Consider the following 18205-nt stretch of genomic DNA (forward strand, 5'->3'; position numbering starts at 1 on the left):
TTCTTTCTGGGGTCTGTTATCCTCGGGTGTCCTGTGTGGGGCTAAAACAGGAAGTTGTGACTGTCAAACCAGGGCTTAGTGGTCACCAAAGCCTAACTATGTTTGTAGTTCTGAGCAGTCACCAGTCTCTAATGTTGAATTTCATTCCTGGCATCGGATCCCTTAATTTCTGAGGGCTGACCCTTGTCTTCTGGTCTCTGAGAACAAGTTTTCCCTCGTCTTGTGCTCCACATTGCTGTCTTACCTGGCGTGACTGAGAACATTAAAGCAGAAAGCCCTCGAATGGTCCTTTTGGCATAGAGCTAAGTTGTTTTACAGCATTGAAGAATCAGTAGGGGTCGCTTCAGCTGCGCAGCCTCAAATCCTCTGGGGTCTTGATCCCTCTTTATCCCCCGCTCCGCATTAGCATGTAACTTCACAGCCGCCATTCTCACATGCAATATTCTGCTTCTGTCTTTGCTGCTTTCCCCATTCCACCTTTCCTAGATTATGGTGGGTCTCTCTTCATCCCTCTCCTTTCATTCTCTTTTTGCCAGATTTGCAGGCCCTCCCTGATCTGTCCTTGACCTTCCAAACTTTATTTCCTACACTCTCCTCGGCTTACCCTACTACACTCCAGTTGAAAAGAGCAGCTTTACTCAGCAGTCCGCTAATTCCTCTCTCATCTTTAGTTTATGTTTCTTCCTCTGGGAATGCCCTTTTCCTGTACCTCTAAAGGGTTTCCTTGGTGCCCAGCTCCAGAGGCCAGCCATGGCCTCTTCCTTCTCTGCACTTGAGCAGCACCGTTAGTTCTCACAGGCCTCCACTCGTTTCTCCTTTCAGTCATAGGTATTCACGTGTTGCCCTTTTCTCCTGACTAGGTTATTAATTCGCTAAAGGCTGAGTCCATGTCTTACTCATCTCTGCAACTGTCACAGTAATACTCAAAACGCCTTCCCTAGTAAACAGTCAATAAATATTTGTGAAATCAATCTTTTTTTTTTTTTTTTTAATAAAATTTGTTTGGCCAAAGGGGAGATGGCTGCCATCTAATGCAATGAATGTGCTTTTTTTCCTCCCTTTTAGTGGTTTCTTTTCCTGGCCCATTGAAAGAAGAGAATCTGTTACCTGTCCCCAAGCCACTGCCAAAACAACTGTGGGAGACCAAGGAGGTGAGTGAACAGAACTCAACTGTTTTTATTGTCACTGAATATTTGTACTTCACGGATCATTGTAAAATCCTTCAGAGGAGAAAACGAGGAATTGGGAAAAAAGGAAGAGAAGATTTGTCTGGAGATGGAGATAGGAAGAATATACCAGGGAATGATGGTTCAAATAAAAAATATCACATCGTGTGATGAATTAGTACAGTGATTTCTTGGCTTCCTAATTGACATGTTGAATTGACTCATTCAGGAAAACCTGTTAGTCCCCCATATCTCATTCGTATTACCGAAAGCACTGAAGCCTTGTTACAAGTCATAGGCAGACTCTTCTGTTTTGTAGCCAGTATCTTCTACCAGTCACCAGCTTCTATTCAGACTTGCAGATTCACCAGATATCCCCATTTTTTGTCAAGGGCATTTGACCTGAGTCCTCAAGGAGTCGGTAAGCAAGTCATCTGTTTTATGATTTCCGTGATCCTTTGAGTATTTGTGCCCACAGTTGTGCTAGCTGACCTCCACCGTGCTCTCACTGTGGAAGAGGGAGATGCCCCATGGTGCTTGACTCTGCCCTTCTTCCCACAGGGAAGCTGTGTTGCCTTTGAAAAAAAAAAACTTCATCGTCCGAGTCCTTGGTGATGCTCTGTTGCAACTGCTTGTATTGTCTCCATACTTGATTACCCTGCTGGTTTAGGCTTCCTATGGTCCAGTTCCATTTTTCTGCCATGCCCACCAAGGTCATTGTTAGCATTATGGTGGCCTTGAAAGATCTTTTGTAAAAGCAAGATATATTCGATACTTCATCTTTGGTGGGAGGTGTATGTGATATGATTTAAAATTCACATCCTTAAACATAGAAGCAGGAGCTACACTTTGCCCTTTTGGCTGTGGGAGGCACAAGTGGTTTTAGAGGCTTTTATCAGCACAATTATATCTTCCCCAGCAAAGGTGGCAGTGGCACCCACCCTTCCAGGGTCTGTTCTCTCTGGGAGTAGGTGCTCATCTTCCTTAGTTCTTCAGGATTTGCTGTCCTCCATAAATGATTTCTGGGAGAAGAAGTGAGTCAGTAGGTTCATTTATGTTTTACAACATACATTATATTTGTTGAGTACCCTTTGCCAGGTGTTCTACATTCAGAGATTCTGCAATAAACAAGATAAAAATTCCTGCCTCCTACCCCTCTTGGAGCTTATTTTGTAGTTGAAATATTTATTTTCTCCTGACATTAAATTTCTTCTTTCTTCACTCTGTTTTGTTTTTTGTTTTCATCTTTTTCTTTCAGGCCAATTGGAAAAGGAATGTTTATTTAAAAGCTCTATATGTAAAACATTGGCCTTTTTGAAGGAAATAATATTCATCTAGAACATAAACGAATGAAGCATCAAATTAAGAAAATTTATTAGTATTAGCCCTCCCTTATGCCTGAAAAGTCTAGGCAAAACTTAAATGGCTGCTCTGTGAGGGTGCTGTTTACATCTGCTGACTCGCTTGCACTGACTGGAGCCCCAAGATGCTTACAAAGATACTTTTAAAAACTTGAATTTGGCTTTACAGTGAGTAAGGCCAGCTTTCTGTCTCTCCCCAGATTCAGTCTCTGTCGGGGCGCCCTCGATCATGCGATGTCGCAGGTGGCAAGTAAGTAGTTTTCATTCTGTTCATGGCTCAGAGGCTGTCTTGAAGGTTTTCCCGATAGAAAAGTCCTGCTACTTTGTCATAGAGCTCTGAGAAACTTCACTTGTTATGTATAAATTGAAAGTCAACTGATTTCTCATAAAAGCAGCAGCTCTTTGGATACTCATGTTTCATTTATTTAAAGTAATTATATTATATAACTGCAATAATAAAGCTACCGTAAATATATTTGAAAATAACACACTTCATGCTTGATAAACACACAACTCAAAACAGCTGCGTGCAGGTGTCGAGAGGAACCTGCCAGCCTCACACCTCTGGCAGAAGACCAGCACACCTAGCAGTGTAGGAGTATTTAGTCTTGAGTCTTCCTTAGAGCTTGTCCACGCCTCAACCCTCTGTGGCCTGGCCTCCATTCCTACTGTTCCAAATGGAACTGTCTTCAAGAGAGATTCCTATGATGTGTCTTCCTGTACTACAGAAACTTAGTATCTAAAATAGAATTCATTACATTATTCATACCCAGCCTTATCCCTAATCCACTCGTATACCTCAGTGTCCCTATCTTAGCAGGTGGCTCCACCAGCCTCATGCCAGAAAATCAGGAGTCAGTGTTGAGTACTTCCTTAAATATCTCTAGAATCCATCCTGTCTCTCCATCGCCATGCTCTCATTATGTCTTATTTGACTTTTCAGCAGAGTCATAACTCACCTTTCCTCCTGCAGGCTCTGTTCCTTGCACCCTGGTCTCCACTCCCCCAAGTCTATTAGACACACTGTACTAAGAATGGCTGAGGATGTCTTTCCCCTGCTTTTAGTCTTCCACTGGCTTCTTGCTGTCAGCATATCAGTCTAGGCCTCATGCGCTCTCTGCTTTCTTCTCCAGGCCCATCTCCCATCACCACCCACCCCTCCTAAACGTGACCTTCCTCTGATGTCTGAGTTCCGAGGACACTCTCTGTGGCCTCACGTTTCCTGCTTTGCCCATGCTGTGAACTCTGCCTGAAATGATATTACTGCTAAATCTTCTGAACTTCATAGCCTTCAAACTCAGCTCAGATGGCTTCCAGGAAGCCCCCTCCAGCCTGCTGCTGGTGGTTTCCTCCACACCTCATACTGCCAGGCTCTGTCATCGTACTACTGAATTTGATTACATTCCAAGTTATTTTCTTTCTGACTCTATCTCCATGCTTTGTCCAAGTCTTTAGAGGCCCTGATGCCAGTGGCTGGCACTTGAGAAGTACACTACTGCTTCATGCTGTATTGAGCAAAGTGTCCCCAGTTGAATTCATTCCCTTCCCCCTGTTTCTGGTGAATGGCACCTTCCTCCAGCATTGTCCTCCTCTTCAACCTCTCTTTTCCTAGATCAGACCTGGACCACAGCGTAGCTTCTAACCGGTTCTCCCTGCTCTCTTTCTGCTGCCTTAAGCCATCCTCCACGCTGTAAGCACAGCAGCATTTCTCAAATATCATTCCCCAGCTTAAACCTGGGCTCCCTATTTCTTATAGTCCCTAATCCAGACTCTCACCCTTGTTTTCTCATTCACCTGTCTCCCACCTCATCGCCTGCTACCTCTGCTTCCCTGCTCTGCCGAACACCAGACACCGCGGCTGCGCCAAGCTGCTTGCAGTTCTGTGAGTGCGCCGTCATGTCATTTGTAAAGCCTGTGCTTCCCTAGCCCATCTTCCCATTGATGTTCCCAGTGTTGCTTGTTCTTAATGGCTGTCCCACCCTCTGTTGAAGCCAACCCAGCCTGCTTCTTACTGTATTGCAATTGCTTACTTTACCAGTCTGTCTCTCCTGCCTGCCTGTGAACTTCAAGAGCAGTGCCCCTCAGACCTGGGCTAGGAAACCCCTCCTTGGGCCTCACACTTCAGAGCGCCCCACTCCCATGGGGTAGGGAGCACAAGAGCCACAAGGGAACACACCACCTGGCGTGAGGGGTGGCCAAGGGGCATGCAGAGCATTGCCAGAGCTTGGCCCATAAGTGGGGATAGCCATGCGCGTGCCCTGCGGTTCTGACCAGGGCCGGGGTAGGACAAGAAGTTGGGGTGGACTGAGGACTGGGGCTGCCTCCATGTGCTCTAGCATAGAACTCCGAGGAGTCAGAATGCTCAATTTGAATTCTAAATTTTGACCTAGGCTATTCTGAACGTGTAATTTGTCAAGACAGAAACATCGAACATAGTTCATTTAAGGATTTGCTCCTTTGATTTATAACTTTAAAAAATGTAAACAGATGGTATGCGGGTCTCCATTTGTGCTCTGGCTGCAGACCTGTACATGTTAAAGGTAGGCCTGACCACGAATACACACACTGCCTGTTCATCATCAAACCTCCACACTTAGCCTGGTGCCTGGCACAGAGTGACTAAACAATAGATTTTGATGAATGGATGGTAGCACCTCTTTCTCATCTTAAAGTATGTGACAACTGTAATTGAAAAACTATATCTTGGAAGATATCTGGTTAATACAGAGATACTTTGTTTTTTTTGCAGGAAAGGTAATTTAGAAATTCACCAAACAGAACCATGTAAATACACAGCAGTGTCTCACATGTTATATAATGCTTTATAATTTTTAAAGTGCTTTTGTATCAGTTATTAATCTTGTCTTGGAAAATATTCCTGTAAAGTGGGGATAGGTGACATCCTCAGTCCAACTTAACAGGTAAGAAAATGGCACTTCAGAGAGGGTAAGCCAGGGACGTGGAAGAGGCAGAGCCTGCATGAGGATGGGCTCTTCGATACCCTCTGCTTTTATCTGACAAGGAAAAGTACCGTACATGTCCTAGTCTCTAAAGCCTAATGATTTTGGAAGTAATACTTACCTTTCCTTTTTCAGCACTTTTCCACACAACGGTCAAAACATAGGCCTCTCACCCTTCCTGGGGGCCCTGAACACTGGGGGGTCACTGCCAGATCTGACCAACCTCCACTACTCAGCGCCCCTGCCAGCCTCCCTGGACGCTGCTGACCATGTCTTCGGCAGTATGAGTGTGGGGAGCAGTATGGGCAACCTGCCTGCTGCGGTGACACACTTGGGCATCAGAAGCTCCTCTGGTAAGTGCCCCTGCTCTGTGAGGGTCTCGCCTGTGTCCTCTGTTGGCTTAATCATCGGTGGTCCCTGGCCAGGAGCCCTGTTTGTGGATCCTGGAGGCAGAGTGACTGCATCTCAGTTAGAGACAATGATGTAGCTGTTCTTGTAGCTCTTGACCCTGGTGACGTTTTGCTTGGGCGACTCTCTTTCTTCTCGGCTGTGCTGAGCTCTAGAGCAGCTCTGCTAACCCTCCTCCTTTATCGTCATCACCAGCGTGTGTGTCTCGGGGACTTGGAGAGTTTGAGAGTCAAGAGATATGTGTCCATTCTATTTTATGTTGGCCAAACAATGTTAGTGGCTCTTACCAACACGTGATGATATTTAACACAGATATTGCTCTACATCCCTTCAATTTCCCATTGGATTTCAAAAGAAAATACTTTGAATTTTAGAAAATTTACAGTGGATCGGGTGATAATATTTATACTTAATAGTTATGTGTATTAAACAGAAAGTTACCAAAGTTCAAAATTTTGGGTCAAATTTTCAGAAGTGCTAAATATGTGGCATGTAGCTATATTAAAATGCCACCCAGAATATGACTTGAGTGTTACTGTACGAGTTTGAGTGTCTGCAGCTCAGACCTCAGATGACTATATTTGCTTCAGTTATGACAGATGCTCTTGTAAGTATCTAGGTCAGGTGTCACTTCCTCTGACTCCCAGAGGTGCAGTATAGCCCCTGGCAAGTAACGGTCCTAAGAATTATAGTTACTTTGGAAGGGATCTTGGGTTATGGTCTGTCTTTCTGTCAGTGGGGAAAGTGCTTGTGGGTTTCCACTCTGGGTTCAGCGTGACTTGTCCACATAAATCGGAACTCACCACTCAGATGAGAGTGGTCCCCTTCCGAGTCATCACCTGGAAGCTTCTCTAAGGATTGCAGTGATGCTGCCATTGTGCAATCCTTATATCTAATTCTTTGATAGTAGACCTCTTCCCTAACTATAATTTTAGATTTGAAGAAATTATTTCAGTGCCACATTCGTTTTTGGTTCTTTTGGTCATTTTATTATCCTGCTGCTTTACTTATGTGACTGCGGTCAGTTCTCTATGAACAAAGACATCCAAGGTCACGTAAGTAAAGCTGCATCGGCACTTGGCTTCCTTGGATCTTGGGGAAGCTGGCATTCTCCAGGACAGCCTCTGACACTTCACTTCAGCTGAAAAGTCCGTGTTTAATTACTGGCTCTTATTTTCCTCAAACAAGCATTATTTTGTCCAGAACATGTCAGAACCTATGTCAGGTTTTTATAGTTCCTAGACACGAAACTCAAAATGCATGGTGCACAAAGTTGTACATAGTTCTTTAGAGATGTTTGTGTTTTTTTTCTGAATGAGTCAGGTTTATTTTATTGAAATTCATATATTTAGCTCTAATTCTAATTCTAATTCTTATTGGAGCCAGCCGAATCTCTGACCTTTACAGAGAGTTCAATGGTGGAATAACTACTTGAGGTTTTATCAGAGATGTCCTTCCTACCTTTTAAAAGTCATTTGCCAACTAGAAATGCCTTATTTTGTCATTTCTTCATTTCTGTCATTTTCTCCTAACACTTGATTTTTAATCAACATGTAACAATACATAGTTCTGCTCATCCTAACTGCAGGTCCAAGAATGACGGGCTGAATTTGAAACATGGGTATTGCCAGCTGAGATACACAGCAGCAGCAGTAGCAGCAGCAATGTAGCGAAGCCACTCCATGCCAGGCCCTGTGCCAGGTGCCAAGGATCCAAGAGGGCATAGGACAGGGTCCCTGGCCTCCTCGGACTGGTGCCCTAGCAACCTGTGTCATGAAAAATGCCTTTCCCAAACTCTTGCTCGTGCTAAAATTCACTACCCTCCCGCCAAAATAAAACTAAGCACCAGTAAAAGCTTCCTTTTCCCTGAATTGGAATGGACTGTGATGAACAATTTCTTAACAGCCAGAAAAACAAAGAGAAAGGAACCGTGGGGCAGGAGATCTGGAGAGTGTCCCTTCTCATGACTCTCTGATGTGCTCAGGGTATTTGAAGGGTCCACTGAGGCGGCTCCCTGAAAGTCCACCTCTCAGTAAAAGGGTGCTCTCCAAAGTCAGCAGTGCACCTGGCACAGAGGCATCAGGGTTTTTAGCAGACTTCGTAGTACAGCCTTGGGTCCTTGCCCTGGGTTGGAGCTGAGCACACTCACACATTCTCCTCCGCTACTCACGGCTTGCCTCGCCCTGTTCTCCCAGTGGTGGCTTACACAACCTCTTTCTTCAACAAAAACCATTCTTTTGCTGGCATCTTCTTGCCATCGGTACCTCTGATACGTTTCAGTAGGAGAGCTGCCCAAGAGCTCCTTCACATACAGGATCCTCATCAAATACGGATCATAGGAAGTTACGTTTTCTTTAATCTTTGGAAAACAAGCGATTCATCTGAAATTGTGACAAGTAACTTGTGAATTTGTTGTCTTCTAGGTCTCCAGAGTTCCCGGAGTAACCCCTCTATCCAGGCCACGCTCAATAAGACAGCACTTTCGTCTTCCTTCAACAGCCACCCACAGATGTCTGCCTCCAACGCCTCCGCTCTTCACCCTTCACTCCGGCTCTTTTCCCTCAGCAACCCCTCACTTCCCACCACACACCTCAGCGGCCCCTCTCGGCGCAGGCAGCCTCCCGTCAGCCCTCTCACGCTTTCCCCTGGTCCTGAAGCGCACCAGGGTTTCAGCAGACAGCTCTCCTCGACCAGCCCACTGAACCCCTACCCTGCCTCACAGGTAAAAACAAACTACGATGAAACAAACTGAAAAATACATTGCTTTCCTTCTTCGTGATTTTGGATTGAGTCCCTTACACCAAGCGTTGTCCATGAGGTCTCAAATGCAGTCAGTTCCCACTCTTATGTGAAATCTGAGCGAGCAGAAATGTGAATAATTCGGAATGCATTGACAATTTTCTAAGAGCAGATTTGTTGTGTTGATTATTCCTAAGCAAACGTCGAAGTTTGCTGTCACTGTAGCTCTTGAAATTGGGGTTGGGGCAATGGGTAAGCTGTAGAAGACACAATCCAGATGTGCCTATATTAGCTAAGGGAAACCCAGCTGGGATTTTAAAATCAGTGTGGAAAATCAGTTGGCTCTCTAAGTACTTCAAACCACAAGGGAAAGCTACAGAAGACGTTTAATACCTTCCTGAAGCTTTGATATTAGACCTCTTCCCTAACTACAACTACAGATTTGGGAAACAAGACTTTTACTGTTCATGAAATACTAGATGTAATAAGGATCATATCACTATGAAAGAACCCAAAGAAGTCTGTTTAGAAAGAGGCTGAAGTCCCAAGCCTGTTACAGAAATTCAGGGGTTGGAGTGTCATATTTTGACTTGTAGACTTTGTTTTTCTTCTAAGCACTTAGGGCGGTTCTCCTTACCAAAATCATCAATGAATATATTTTTAACCTGTTTGTTACTCCTTAGATACATTATAACGTCATTTACTCACCGCTTCTCCATAAATGAGTAATGATTTAACAAGGAGTGGACAGAACACAACGGAAGCTTTAGCAGATCCAGCTATTAGTCATTCTTTACGAATTACTGGCTACGGGATCTTGATTGTATGAGTAATCCGTTTTGGGAGGGGATAGCAGGGTATTTCATAATTGTTTTTTTAATGGTTCTGTTTATGTTATTGGATTGCCTTTGATTTTATTTTGCAAGATTATTTGATAGGATATAAAAAGTATTACTCTGCCTTCCTGGATACATTTTAAGGCGACCTTATGGATAGAACACATCCTCTTTCAAATGTTTTCCTTTTTTTGTTTACTTAATAATTAGATTTAAAAAAATAAATGTTATTCATACACAGAGTTTAAAAAGTCAGGTAGTGGTAAAGGACTTGTTATGAAGTTGCAGTTGTTTCCCCTCCCTCACTAACCATATTTCTCACTCCCTAGAGATGGCTACTTTCCACCATTTTAGCTAGTCTCTTTGGTATAACCATGTTATTTCATGCTTATTTTGTTCTAGATTTTTAGCATTAGGTATTGTCTGATGACATCCTACCGTGGAAGATGAGGGTTTAGTTCTCTTCCAGCTCTCCCGGTCCTTCCATATACACACACACATATTTCCTTCTCATCCTCCTCATTCTTCACAATGAAGTTTGTTATAATTTTGATTAGAGCGGTACTCAGAGTTCATTGTTTTCATAGTTATAATAATATAGTCAGAATTTAACAATATAATAGATTATGAAATAACAAAATAAACATTTTTTTCTTCCTGGGAGTTAATAAATATCATAATGTTTTTTAGCCTGGTTTTCTATATATGTATTACTAATTCAGCCCAAATTCTCAGACTCGAGTTGATCTCCTCTCCATAGAGCTGAAAACAAATCCTCCAATAACTTTACAAGAAAGAATACGTGGCGTGATTTAAAGATGTCTTCATTCTCCCCACCATGTCATTAATAATTGGCTGGATATAGAAAACTAAATTTGAAATCATTTTCTCTTGAGATATTGAAGTTATTAATCCTTTGCCTTTAAGTTTCTAGAGCTGCTGTTGAGAAATCCAGTTTCATTCTGACTCTTAATACTTTGAATGAACTCTCCCTTTTTTCCCCTCTAGAGGCTTGTAGGGTCTTCCTATTGTCCCCAGTTTTATGAAACTTCAAGATAATGTGGTTTGACAGGAATCTGGATATTTGGTAGATTTCTTCAATCTGGAAACTCATATCCTACATTTCTGGGAAATTTTCTTTAATTATTTCTTTGATGGTTTCTTTCCCTGAGAGCTGACTGAGTTGGGAAAGAAGGGTAGAGGGCTCAAGTTCAATACTGTATTTTCAGTAGAGTGTCTCACCTGCAAGGGTTGGGTATGCATTGTCCAGAGACCTTTTGTGTCCTCTCTCCAGAGTAGAACACTCCAGTCTCCGGGCAGGCAAGGGCTCCAAAGCCCAACTGCTTTTCACGTCCTTTGACAACATCCTCCTGGTTCGATTGCATCTTCACCCCCTACTGCCCGCTCGGTTTCTCCACTGCTAGTTAGCATTTGGCCTTCTCAGCTCTGCCAAGCCAGTCACTACTTCTCCATCTGCTTTTCATTTTCCAGATTTTGTTGCCATTTCCTTCACTTCCACTATCTTTGTCCTTGTCTTGTTTATTATCATTTTATCATTATTTAGTGTCGTTTATGAATGTTTACTGTTGTTTAACGTCGTTTTGGTGTTTTTAGTAGAGTTTTGGGAGACAGTAGAGCTAAATGTTTTTTTTGAGTCTTTCATCTTTAATCAGGAGTTTCGGCTTAAAAAAAAAAACATGGTTTTTACTGAGGAAACTGATGCAGTTGGCTGGGTTTTTTTGTTTTTTGTTTTTATTTTTTAAGACAATAGAAATTGTCATTGAATGGGAAATGCTTTGAGAGGAAGTGAGATTTGAGAAATACTTTGAAGGAACAGAAATAGGCTTCTCAGAGCGCAGCCTAGAATGCCATGGCGAAGTAGATCTCAGGCTCTTTCCTCACCATGACATTTCCTAATCGTAAAGGACTTACTACTACAAACTCAGAAGCTAAGCTAATTAGTGGCTTATTTTTGTTTGTTTTACAGATGGTGTCATCAGATGGAAGCCCACTTTCCTTCCTGTCTGCAGAAGCTCAAGCTCAAGCGTCCCCGCCGCCCCCTTACCCCACACCTCAGGAACTCCCCCAGCCTCTTCTACAGCAGCCTCGCACCCAGGAGTCCGCTGTTCAGCAGCCACAGGCAGCCTCATCACTGCCACAGTCAGACTTCCAGCTCCTCACAGCCCAGGTGCGTCCTAGCAGGAACACTGCTCAAGAGGGAATGATTATTTTGTCTTGAGTTCCAAGCTGAATGGTCCCCTTCTTATTCCCTGAAGGGCTCATCTTTGACCAGCTTCTTCCCGGATATGAGCTTCGACCAGCAGTCCATGAGGCCAGGGCCAGCCTTTACTCAACAGGTGAGTGATTGCCCGGACCCGCCCCTTCTCAGAGCAAGAACTGTTGTTCAGTGTGCAGAACCCACACCAAACAGACTGGATACTCCAGTTTTCTGAACTCGGATGTGCTTGGCAGCTAGGTGAACCTAAAATCTCTTCTAGCCCTAAAATACTGGTGCTGGCTGCTTTATTTACTGTCCGGCCTCAGCACAGGAAGAAGTCACAGAAGACTTAAAATGACACTCTAGTCATAGAATTGTAGAATTGTTCATACTGGAAGGGGCCATGGCAGTCCACTAATCGGTCATGTTGAGGAGACTGAGACACGGGGAGGGGCTTAGCCTACAGGCCTAGTTGCTGTGCCCAGCAGTGTGTGGCCTCCCAATAGAGCTGCTGTTGGCAGGGCTCCTTCCCTAAGGTATTTTCATTCATCCATTTCCTTTCGCTTATTAATATTTCACTGACACGAACCATTTTTGATATCCCTAGATTTTATAATGTTCTGTAAGTATGGATTGGGCTCTAGGATGGATTAAGGACAGAAAGAGTATTTTTTTATAACTTACTAATAACAGTAAAATAAACACAGACAGATATCTACTGAGAAGGCTATGGTAAAGCCTCACGGTGAGAACCAATAGTCCTTGCCTCCCTGTTGTCTAGAGGAGCCATTTTAGTCAATGTCTCCCTGAAAAATAATAGAAACTCCTACTTTTGAGAGATTTTTAAAAATAGTTTGGAAAATTAATTTCTGGAAAGGCTCCTAAGTTCTAACCAGTCTTCATAGAGGCTTTCTCATAGAGAGGGGCTTGCCTGAGACTCCTCCCTCTGTGTGTGAGAAGGAAAGGATACCACTTTCTCATGTTTCTGGAAACAAAAGAGGAAAAGAGCCCATTGGCTGCATCAGTTCCTTAGTCATCCTTGGGGAGCCCTGACAGGGTGTTTGCAGATGGCAGTTTCCACAGGCCTCAGGGTGGCTGAGGAGGCGGGGGGGTCTGAAACCAGAGGGGCACAGAAGCCATGGCTGTTGGTGTCTCCCAGGATGGCTTAGTGGGTCGGGCAGTAGATGAATGGGGACCAATCACCTACACTGTGAACCTGGAGGAACCCTGCTCCACCCCTGCATCTGCCTGCCTGAGAAGAATACTGTCACGGCAGCAAAGCAAAGCACTCTGGGATTCTAGAGAGAAGGGACTAGAAGACAGTTTTCATGTCTGGTTTTGCTCTGTGAGCCTGTTGCATCATTCACTCCTTGGAAGCAGAGATTGTTCCTTGCAATGTAACCTCTGATGCTTCCAGGTGCCCCTGGTGCAGCAAGGTCTCCGAGAAACACAGGATTCATTTCCTTTGAGATCAAACCTGTATTCCAACTGCGGGAATTTCCCAAACACCATCTTGACAGGTGAGTGTGGGCCGCCCCTCAGCTGCTTCACTATTTTCATTTTGCTGGGTTTTTACAGATTCCATTGTAAGATATTTTAAACAACAACATTAGATAAAGGGAAAAAACGAAAGTCCCCCAGCTCAGCTTTACCTTTTTGAGTTGTAGGTGTCCAGCTCTAGAGACCATGAAGCAGTGAGTCTTTTTTGAAATAGTTAGTTTTAAGTGATCAGCAACTTTTCAAACGGAGAAAGCCTGCAAATAATTGAGATTTGTGGAACTGACTGGAAAGAACGGAGATTCCACAGCAAAACTGGAGGGCTGGGAGTAGTTGGGACGTAGTGATCACTGTCCTGGTTGGGAAGATGACAGGGACAGCATTTGCGGGATGTCATCAGTTGTGCCCTCTTTGTAGCCTGAGGCCCTTACGCCTCCTAATCTGCTCTTGTTGTTCCCTCTCGCTGCTGCTTCCAGAAGACTCGAGTTCCAGCCTGTTTAAAGACCTCAGCAGCGCGCTGGCAGGCATGCCCGAGGTCAGCCTGAACATGGACACTCCGTTTCCATTGGAAGAAGAGCTCCAAATCGAACCCCTTAGCTTGGACGGACTCAACATGTTAAGTGACTCCAGCATGGGCCTGCTTGACCCCTCTGTTGAAGAGACGTTTCGAGCCGACCGACTGTGAACAGAATGGAGTGGAACAGGAGCCTTTGAATCTGAAACAGCTAAAATAGAATGGAATATAATGGAGCTGCACCCCTGGGCTTTAGTTATCTCGGGATTTGGACGCAGAAGGAACCAATTCCTCGGCTCCTGGCTTCCAGACGAGGTCCTGTCCCATACACTGTGGCTTATGCTCACCACAGAGCTGTGCGCTGCCTCTCAGGCCTGTGGTGCAGGTTACGTTGCTGCGGGCAGGCTGCTTCAGAGCTTCCAGTGAGCAGGTCATCACCGTGACCGTCACATCTTTTTCTTGGCCATCGAATTGGTCAGTGTGTTAAAGTAGAAACCATCATGGAATGGAGGCCCCAGGAGCACTGTGCAGTGCTCAAAACCACTGATCTCAGTCAACACTGAAGAGAGGACTTGGCCACAGTGGGTGGCAGTTAGGTCTTCGGAAGTTGGCTTAGCATTGAACAACGGTACCACAGCACCAGCTGCCTTCTCTGATCCAGCTGTTAGAGCTGGGCACCTGCCGGCTGGTGGCAGGGATGTTCGGGGCAAAGTGGAGAGCCACAGCTCTCCCAGATGGCTTCATTCTAACATGAAGAATTGTCACCACGAGTCTAAGAACAGACTTAAGTTCAGCAAGCTAAATGCTAATTTGTTTTCTTTTCCATTTATAATCTCTCTTCTGCTGCTTCAGTTCAACTTTTCCTATGGACAGAAGGAAAAAGATTATTTTATTCAGTTACTTAAAAAAAGTTCCCTGGTAATGGACGAGCCTGAAAGGAAAGAACAGTGCTTCTTGGTGGCCGGGGAAGCAAGAAGGGGGCCTGTAGGTCTCTCTCAGACACATGGCATCCTTTGGATAAGCTCTGGACAAACTCCAGACATGTACAGGCCCCCCTGTCTGCACATCAGCTGGAAGGAATGGCCAGAGGCTTGAATCAGACTCAGCCAGCAGCTGAGCAGCAGCAGAGCCAAGCTCTTTCTCTGTGGAACGGGAGTGATAATATAACTCCACTGGACCATGAGCTCCTTGAGGGCAGGGACTGTGCCTTATTCATCATTGAACCCCTAGTACCAACAGGTGCCTAGCACTGAGCAGGTGCTGTGTAACTGCATGTCGAATGCATGAATGAATGCATGGATGGATGGATGAATGAATGAATCTGCCTGCTGTAAGGCAGTCTAATATTTAGCTATCTACATTCCTTGCCAAATATTTTCAGAACATTAGCTTTTCTAACACTTGTGCCTGTGGTTGAGCATGCACTTTAATATGCTTTTAACACTAGGTGACCAAATCCACCGTTAGACCAGGTACCTTTCCTCGAGATTATGGTCCAGCACAGGTAGGTGCAGACCGTCTTCTGGTGCGTACAGAATGGCTGAGCAAGCTGAGGCCTCCCCAGTGCTAGGTCCTCAGAGGTCCTGGCAGGCCCCAGTTAGAAAGATCTTTCCTCTCAGATCTAAATTGCTTTAAAATAGAGATTCATTCTTTGAGGTGGAAGAAATTCTGTAGTAAAATGACCATCTAATTCGTGAAGCCATCATTAGTCATTAATACCTTAACATAAAATAATATTACCAGATTTCCACCACTGCCTGCCCCCTCTAACTTAGGCTCGGCTAGCCCCTGATCAGAAACTTGACAGGTGGGTTTGAAGGGGGCGGAGGAGACAAGGCCTGCCAGGTACCTCTTGGGAGGGGTCCGGGCAAAATGCGGGCATGGGAGATGAGGTGGGGAGGACAGGAACAGTGAGGAGAGGTGAAAGATGCTAGAACCTTTGCTTGGACAGCCATTGCTCTTCCAGGAGAGACCAGGAGTGTCCTTGAAGGTCACTAGGCTATTCCCAGCCTAAAGAAGCATGGCCATACTATGCGGGTCTGAATGTGACACATCTGTGCCTTCTGGCAAGAGGAATCTGTCACAGGATCCTGCGCTGTTAACCTCTCCAGACCTTGTCCCATTCTGCTTCTGTCTTCAGAAGGATTGCCTGCCCTTTGACCTTTCAGCAGCCTTGATGGTATACCACTCCATCTTCTTCTGTGGAACCCAGGTCTTCCCACTTCCGATCAGCTCCCAATCCCCACTGTTGAATTAGGAAATCAAACCAGAGTCCTTGCTGAGCATTGGCTCAGGAAGGGGCAGTCGGCCTCCCCTTCTCAGCTTTATTCCCAGTTGAACGTTCAGGTCCCTTTATACTTGAGATCTCGGTGGTGGGGGGGCTGGGGTGACTTTGTTAAAGTAAAGGGCCTTTCCTCGTAATGGTTCACAGCACCCCAGTGTGCCAGCTCCTTGCTGCCTTTCCTATGTCCAAGGCCCCTGACATTTGGTCTAGGAGTGGTGCTGGTGTTGTAAGAGATTTTTATTAGAAGTGGAGGTCCCAGCATAATGCATTCTTTGCCTAGTGCCTTACCCATGGGGATCATCAGTGTTGGGGTCCCAGCTCTTTTTCTGCAAGGCAGCCTCGCCTTACAACTGGAGCCCCCGAGACCACATGATGATATACACTGCTTGGAGGGCTTTCTCCATGTGATTCATGGACATGGAGGCTTCCAGGAAAAGTGACTTGTTTGGGGGAATATAATGATGACAGTAAGGTTTAGCACTGAATTAAATTTGTCCTTAGGTCCATCAGTCCGATCTTTTCCTGTGAAAAGGTTTGGGGCATTATACAACCTGCTTTGCTTAGATGGTATCAAGGACAACCACGGACAGGTGTCGCTCTGACCTTTGGCGGGTAAGTCTGCACTCACTGCTGCCTTTGCAACAAACCAGGCATGGTCCTTGGCCTCTGAAGTGGCTGCATACTTTAGAATAAACTATTTTCAATATTTAGTTTTGTTACAAGGAATCGATGGCTGTACAACTCTCATTTACTAGCAGTTAAACAGCATAGAATTAAAAACCTATCTGTGTTTCCATTTTTTCTTTCTGTACGGTTGTGGTTTTTAAGATAGAAGGTGTTAGGAGAAAATTTTCTTGATCATATCAAGATGAACATAACTCTCCTTTGTCCTGTTTCATTTCTCTTATGTCTGCTGTATATTACCTGAGCTGAACTGTTGTGTACTCCAGACTATTTGCATATTTGAAGACATTTCCAATTCTGATTCTCGTTGGCTCTTCTGATTTATGCACAGATGGTTCTGAGGGTGTTTCCATTGCTTCGTGATGGAACCATTACAGCAACTCATCAGACTTCCCGCCAGTGTCCTAACTCCCAGGTCCCCTGTTCAACAATATTTAAAGATTGGAATTTGTATAAAGTAGCTTCCAAGTTTTATAATGCATCATTTTACATCTTTCGTAATTAAAAGCACAATAAGGTTGTATCTGCATTTGGTGTTTTTCTTCAGCCTCGGATGAAATGAATTGGGGGAAAGCCTTTCTCGCCACCTCCTGTGCAGCTCAGCCTGCAGTTAGGAATTTCTGGTCCTTGGCTTGGTGGGTCCTGTACTGACCTGCTTGTCATGCGTCTTTATTACACATGCTGTTGCATCCATTCGAGAGAAGCTCAGAAAGAAGTAGGGCACGCGGTTCCTTTGAAGCTGTGAGTACCAAGGACAGAGGGCATCCTGGCAGTGCCTCAGTGTTCTGCCTCCCTCGGCAGCGCCCCTCCCAGTCCCCTGCTCCCGCCGCCATCTGAAACCTCCTCGGAGGTTCAGGCCACAGATGCTCCTCCCCACAGTGCTCTGCTGTCTTGTACTGGCCTCAGCCCTCTCCCCCAGCTTGCCAAGGACTTTGGCTCGGTTTTCTGCCCCCGCCCTGCCCCATTGCCCCATGTCCCAGCAGGGTTTGCAAGCCAACAGCCTCACACTTCTCTCAGAGACCCACCTCTTTGGCCACACCCAGGGCTTGTCATAAATGTGACTCTTCATCTGAAATCTTACTCAGAAATTCCATCTCTGACCCTGACCCTGACTTCCTGCCTGGTCCACACACGCTCTTTGACCGCACGGAGAATTCTATCCCTTGTCCTTTCTTCTCTCTTCTCTCGGCTGCCCTTCCTCTCCTGGCTTCCCTCCTTCCCAGGCCTAGTCCATTGGGACAGTGGCCTCTATGACACCCTCACCAGCCCCCCTCCTGCTCTGACTCTCGGCCTCTCCCTATTAGCCCTGCTGGGAAAAGACATCGTCCCACACTGTCCACTAACCCAGTCTTCTCCTGCCTCCTAGGGGCACGCCAGACCTCACCACAGGGCCCTCATTTCTCCCTGATGTCTAGAAATTCGAGGACATGGTGGGAGGAGTCAATGTCAACTATTATAAGTGTCATCTGTTGCGTGAATATGCTGTCTTTTTGAAGACAGGATACACAAATCTTTATTTTTTTTGCACAAATATTTAG

The 18205-nt window shown here is 45.1% G+C and overlaps 1 protein-coding gene across 4 annotated transcripts in view; it reads left to right on the forward strand.

The window, feature by feature from the left end:
- CRTC3 (CREB regulated transcription coactivator 3) overlaps nt 1-17196 on the forward strand; it is an 83800-nt gene extending 66604 nt beyond the window's left edge. For 2 of the 4 annotated variants that reach the window (XM_023521000.1, XM_023520998.1), the window contains exons 8-15: nt 1066-1151; nt 2728-2777; nt 5623-5840; nt 8319-8617; nt 11458-11658; nt 11747-11827; nt 13106-13208; nt 13662-17196. In XM_023521000.1, the coding sequence (XP_023376768.1) occupies nt 1066-1151; nt 2728-2777; nt 5623-5840; nt 8319-8617; nt 11458-11658; nt 11747-11827; nt 13106-13208; nt 13662-13870 (1247 nt within the window). In that variant the 3' untranslated portion in view covers nt 13871-17196. The remainder of the gene's footprint in view (nt 1-1065; nt 1152-2727; nt 2778-5622; nt 5841-8318; nt 8618-11457; nt 11659-11746; nt 11828-13105; nt 13209-13661) is intronic. The other 2 variants (XR_002776425.1, XM_023520999.1) reach the window with 2 other exon arrangements.
- Nucleotides 17197-18205: the final 1009 nt, after the last annotated feature.

Source organism: Pteropus vampyrus, unplaced genomic scaffold (assembly GCF_000151845.1).
Source record: "Pteropus vampyrus isolate Shadow unplaced genomic scaffold, Pvam_2.0 Scaffold286, whole genome shotgun sequence".
Taxonomy (NCBI): Eukaryota; Metazoa; Chordata; class Mammalia; order Chiroptera; family Pteropodidae; genus Pteropus; species Pteropus vampyrus.